This window comes from Alexandromys fortis, unplaced genomic scaffold, assembly GCF_014885135.2.
Source record: "Alexandromys fortis isolate MF-2015 unplaced genomic scaffold, M_Fortis_MF-2015_v1.1 scaffold_99, whole genome shotgun sequence".
Taxonomy (NCBI): Eukaryota; Metazoa; Chordata; class Mammalia; order Rodentia; family Cricetidae; genus Alexandromys; species Alexandromys fortis.
The window spans coordinates 3,075,237-3,081,432 of NW_026067982.1; the positions used below are offsets into that span (position 1 = coordinate 3,075,237).

Below are 6,196 nucleotides of genomic sequence, written 5' to 3' on the forward strand. Positions count from 1 at the left end.
GGGGGGGGGGGGGGGGGGGGGGGGGGGGCTTCCCTGCAACTGACTGAGATCACTTTCTTTACTCCAGAGGCTTTGGCTTGGGAAAATTCAATGAACTGCTCTTAACATCTGCGGAGATGTCGTGGAAAGGATATTCAGCTACCGAGAAAGGGAAACCGGAGCAGTGGGTATCCTCTTTTCATAAAAGTCGGCAGCTAAATTAAGCATGGTAGTCGGTATCTGCTGGCAGAATCAAAGGTTTGTTTCTACCTAATAATAAAGGCAAGTTTCATTCCATTTAGTTCCTTCCCGAGCATCATCTCAACCTGTCAGAATTCGACAGAAAGAAAAAAATTTAAATGAAGTAGGGAAGACACTAGGGTTCCCATCTACATTGCTTCTGTTTCCGAAATCACATCTCTCTAAGTCTTGGATTTCCTTTACTCCAAACTAAGCCTCAGACTCCAAATAGAATTCCTTAACCCCCGCTTCTCCATTCAATTACGCTTAAACCATGCCAACTACCGAACCACAGCAGAACCCCTACAAATAGGCTTGCTATTCATCTTGGAAGTCATGCCCTGCAGCAACTGCCTATCTCCAAACTCAGGGGTATCACCCAAATACAACGCAATGGAATCAGACATGCAAAGCACACACGACTTCTGCGAGGGAGGGAAACGCGACCCGGGAAAAGTGCGCTCTTCACCAGTCTCAGGACCATCCACCGGGTCGTGGGGAGGTGGAGGTGAGGGGTCCCAAAAGGGAGGGGAAGAAAGGAACCCGACTACTGGGGGAAATCCTTTCTCGAGAAAAAGGGACTGGATTTCCCGGCCAAGGGAAGCAGCCGGTCCTTGCAAAGGAGAAGAGGCAGACAGAGAGGGAGGGCCCTCTGCTAGGGAAAGCAGAAGGAAGGCACTTTCCGGGGTCCCGGACTAGAGCCTATCACCTGGCTCCCGGGGGAGGTGAGGAGCGTCCCATCGGCTGCTTGAGGGGGACACCCGGCCTGCCAAGGGGTAGCAGAGGCGGAGCAGAGATTCCCCTGCCGAACCCCGGAGTCGTGTCGGGCAGATGCCACGGGGCCGCTGGGTGGGGGGAGGGGAGCAAAGGGGGTGGAGATGGGATTCCCCCCTCTCGGAAGAGCTTTAGTGGAGGAGGCGCCCGGCCAAGCCCGAGCAGCGTGCTTCAGACTGCGGAGTCGGGATCCCGCCGCCCGCACCGGCAGCGCGGAGCCCCGCAGCGCCCGCCGCACCGGCCCCTCGGTCCCCGGGGGCCAGAGACTTTGACTGCCAGGGCTCTGGGGGCCTGACACCCAGGCGGCCTGCCCCAGCTCTGCCGGGAACACACGGGCACAACCCGACTGCCCCGCAGCTCTCAGCGGTTGTAAAATACACCCCCCCTTCTCCCGGTCCCCCTTCTCAGCCTGCCCTCTCTGCCCGAGGCCGCAGAGGAGCAGCACCCCAGGAGAGAAACCTCCGGCAAGTGGAGGACAGCTGAGTGTGGCGGAGCCCGGACCTCCTCCCCCGGTTACCTGTGAGGACTCCGACGCGGATTTGATGGTCGTGGTTGGTGAGGATCATTCCCTCGGTCGCCATGTTTCCCAGCGCAGTCACCGCACTGACAGGAGCCGGGAGAAGCCGGAGCCCGGAGCGCGCCGGCCGGGAGCGCGCTTGCCTAGGAGAGCGCGAGGCGGACGAGCGAGCGAGCGAGCGAGCGGGAAGGAGGGGGCCGAGCGCCCGGTGGCCTGGCGGGGGCGGAGTCGAGCCGCGCGACCCCGAGTCCGGCGGGGAAGACGCGAGCCTGGGGCGGGAGAAGCGGCGGCCTCCCTGACGGGGCCGGCGGAGGCGGCGGGGCCAGGCCGGGCGAGCCCCGAAAAGGCTCTGCGGAGTGAGACCCAAGCGAGACGCCGGGATGGCAAGAAGAGACCGAGGGGAACGGGGAGCACACGCTCTGGAGGGTGCGGGGGCGGGCTCGGGGACAGGGGCGGAGCTACACCCCGAGGCGTGCAACTCGTGGAGAGTGAGGGGAGGAGTGAGAGCGAGCGAGCGAACCAGAGAGGAGAGCTTGGCTGTGGAGTGCCGGGAGCGGGAAGAAGCCGGGCCCAGCCTGAGTGGGATCGAGCGAGGCTCCTGGGCGCGCGAGTAGCGCGGGATTGGCTGGGCGGACGCGGTGCGGGGACGCGCGAGGCACGAACGCAGCCTTCTCGGCGGGCCCCAGACAGAAGCAATCCCCCGCCGAGCCTGCAGCCTCGTCGGACCGGCCCGCTCGCCGGGGAGCCGCTCTGCACCAGGTGCGGTCGCACGGTGGGCTCAGCTTCGTGGAAGGCGCGGGTGAAGCTAGAGGTGGCTGCGGGAGCTGCCTGGGTGGCAGAACGGTGGCTGCTGGGACGAGTGTCTCCCGTGGGCGGAGGCGGCTGACCCTGGGCCGCCTGAGCTGTGACCCGCAGTCAGCTCTCCCAGACGGGATTTCGGTCTCGCCGGGCTTTAGCCCCTTCTCCGAGACCGCCTAGTGAACGAACCTGGCCAAAGAAGCCGCGGCGGCGGCGGCTGCAGGACGCGTGGAGTGGAGATCGTCGCTTCCTCTCTGCCGTCCCCTGGTTGTGGCCCTAAGCATCCGAGCCATGACCTGCACTTCTGGGTGAAATGCATCCATCTACTTAGAATGAGGGCTTGTGTCCCACTCTTGGAAGCACAATCGGTTGCCGTGGCGTTTAAGTTTCCTTTCAGTATTTGTGGAATATGAAATTACCATGAAAACGTGGTCAATTTAGATCCGTGTCCTTTTCATAAAATGTTTTCATCACCTTTGTGTTATGTAGATTTGCCCTTTCATGGCTCTTTAATTTTTTTAAAGTGTGTTCTCTCCTTTGCTCAGGATAGTAAGACCTAGAGGCATAAAAAAAAAGTGCCAAAAATGTGTAATACTCCACACTCAGACACAAAAATCTCTGAGTTGGTTTGATGATTCTATGGAGTTTGTGTTCGGGTTAGAACATATTCAACCCTGTTCACTGTCTTTAAATCATAGAGTACAAAAGGAATGATGGATTGAATTGAGGAAGGATAAAATAATGAAGCTTTTGAAGATATGTATAGCTAGTATTTCTGACAGTGGATTAAATTTTTAAGCCAGACGGTGAACTGGCCTCCCATAATTATTACCAAAGACCCTGGTTTCAGAAGAGGGACCTAGATGAGGAAGTGCCCAAATGAATCATTCCTCTCGGACCAAAAATGAAATAAAGTAGCTGATCACATCATGAGCTTTCAAGCCTATTTTATTCTGTGATGCATGCAAATTATATATGACTTGAAAATTTTAATATTTAGAAGTAACTTCTAAACCTGCCCATCGACAGGTTCCTTCCAACTTTAAAGAAGGTAATAGAATAAATGAGCACCCCCTCCAACTTAGAATATACTGTACCTAGCACTTTCACAAATCAGCAACAGAACAGAGGACTTTCTGCATCTATAGAAATAATGGTGAGTTACATTGATTACTTTTCTGTCCTGTGGCTTGAACTCAGGACCTCACACACACTAAGCACGCTACCACTGAACTATGTCTCAAATTCATTAAAGTGTATCCGAGTATGGTGAATATGAAGTAAGTCTTCAGATTACGTGGATTGTTATATTTTACTAAATATTAGTACTAATTACTGAAAAATAATGAGGTAAATGCTTGTCTTCCAATTACTTTGCATATTCCTCCCCCAAGTTCCATAAGCTTTAACAATTAGAATTTACACAGAAAAAATTTTACTCTCTCCAGTTTCCACAATTTTGCTTTCTGTGGTTTCAATTCTCCACATATCTAGGGTCCAAAATATTAAATAGAAAATTTTTCAAGTTAGAGAGTATATATGATCATATCTCATTGTATACATGTATAATATTCTATATGAAAAAATTTAGAGAAAACGCCTCAAAGTACATCATTCAAAAGTTTAAAATACACACCATTCTTAGTGTAAATGGAATCACATGTAATCCATTTGGGACTGCCTGTACTGTGAATCATCGCCCTGCCCAACCTACCTAAGCAGCCCATCCCTTAGTCACAGAACATTCATCTTGGTCATCAGAGCAGCTGTCCCAGTACCAAGGGCTTAGTGGTAATTTAATATACCAAAGAGAGGCTGTAAAGTGTGTGAAAAGGTGAAAGCTGCAGTTTCTAAGATGTGCAGTAAAAACTCATAAGGAGGTTTTATGTAGGATGTGACACTGAGGTTCAGGTATAAAGGAGTCTGCAAAGGAAGTGAAGTTGCTGTATTACAGTCTGTAGACTTTCAGTACTATTACAGTATAGGAAATCTCAAAATTCATTCTGAAATCAAGTGTCAACGAAACTTCTGGGTGGTAGAAGAAAGGCAGCAGTTTCAAAGATTAACAATTTATCTCAGGAAGCTCATAGAACCAGGGGAAAGTTGGTTTGAGGGAAAAAAAAAAACAAAAAACAAAAAAAAAAGGTTGAATGTGTTTGTAAAAAATTGATTTAGCCAGTTTGTTGTGGTTATACAGATTTAATAATTAAAATTAAGAGTTTACCATCTAAGACAACATAAAAGGTAAAGTTTATTATGAAGGTGAAAAATTGTATTTATCTGTAGAAACTAAATTTGAGGGTTTTTTTTTTTTGGAGTAGTAGTGTATTTACACTTTACTAACTCCTACTTTTCCTGCAATTTATCAAAAGTTCAATATGAATAAGGCAAAATCTTACTGGCCTTTGCTGGGCCAGAAAATGCTCAGCCCTAGATACCATCAAAATTTACTTTGAGAATGTCCTTTAAGACCTTGTTCACTTTTGTCTTTTCTTACTGGCCAAAGCTAAACCTGACTCTTAAAAATGTGTGCAATCACACTTTCAAATATATTTAATGCCACTGAATTGTGTACTTTACAATGGACAAAATGGTGGAAATTGTATTGATCTTCATACAATAAGAAAGTTGGAAACAAAGTGTAGCTTTGATTTTAGTCATTTTCCAAAAAGAAAGTTAAATCATCAAGATGAACTTCAAATTGACTGAATTAGGCATTGTGCCAGTATCCTAGGACTGCCATAACTAAGAACCATAAACCGTGATCTCCAGTATCAAATTTATATCCCATAGTTCTGGAGGCTAGAAATCCAAAATCAAGTTGTTAGAACTATGCATCCTCTGAAAACTCTAGGGAGAAACATTTCTTTGCCACTTTAGTTAGATACTCACCCAGAAGATTGGGATCAACTAGCTGCATCTTTACCAAATGGACTAAGGTTGAAGGAGAATGGACCTGGGTACCTTGATAACTTAGCTGTTAGTTGGACTCTTTTTTTTTCCCCAGACCCCCTAAATTAGCTACTTTTCTCATTGCAGAAACAAAATAACAGACAAAAGCAACTTACGGAAGTGTTTATTTGGGCTCATAGTTTGAGGGTAGCAGTCTATTATGGTAAGGAAGTAATAGTGGCAGCAGCAGATTACATTGTATCTTCAGTAGGGAAACAGTAATAAATGGGGGTACTCGGAGACCTTTCTTCTTTTTCAGCAGTACCCTACCCCAGCAAATGGTACCACCAAGTTACAGTGGGTCTTCCCTCCTCAGTTATCCTATTTAAAGACTTTCTCAGAGACCTACCCTAAAGGTTTGCTTCCATGCTGATTCTAAATCTCAACTTGACAGTTAAGATCAATCTATCATCACATCCCTCAGCTTCCTCTACTAAATGATAAGAGTTCATTCTTTCTTGAGGATCCCAATACGTACCACCACCCACATAATCTCTTGATAGAAGTCGGAGAAGTTCTCAGGTCTGTACTGAAAACTTACAAATGTAGAAAGTCATGACTTATTTATATGGTTGCTTATTTGATATAAAGGAAACAACCAAAAATAGGGGTTCTGATTTGTAAAGAAAGTATCAGATTTTCTCCTTAATATAGAAAAATGCAAACCTGTAGAGTGATAAACATTTAAAAAGAAAAAAGTGCTGCTAGATAAGGAAAGTGGAAGTTTTGTTTAAAAATTAATATTAAGTTATTTGATGTTGATTTTTTAAAGAAAACGGATACAATTATTGGGTATAGTCTGCTATTGATAATATAGAATTATATAATGATAAAGTTATTTTCCCAAGTATTTTCAATTATACATTGTTGTTAGCTATAGTCATTATGATGTACAATTGAAGGACAACCTTTTGCCTATCCAGTTATAACTGCATC

General features: G+C 47.0%; 1 protein-coding gene across 1 annotated transcript in view; it reads right to left on the reverse strand.

Annotated features, from left to right (window-relative positions):
* The window catches only part of Gphn (gephyrin), a 326,333-nt gene extending 324,058 nt beyond the window's left edge, over positions 1 to 2,275 (reverse strand). The window contains exon 1 of the mRNA XM_050158607.1: positions 1,511 to 2,275. Coding sequence (XP_050014564.1) covers positions 1,511 to 1,574 — 64 coding nt within the window. The 5' untranslated portion in view covers positions 1,575 to 2,275. The remainder of the gene's footprint in view (positions 1 to 1,510) is intronic.
* Positions 2,276 to 6,196: the final 3,921 nt, after the last annotated feature.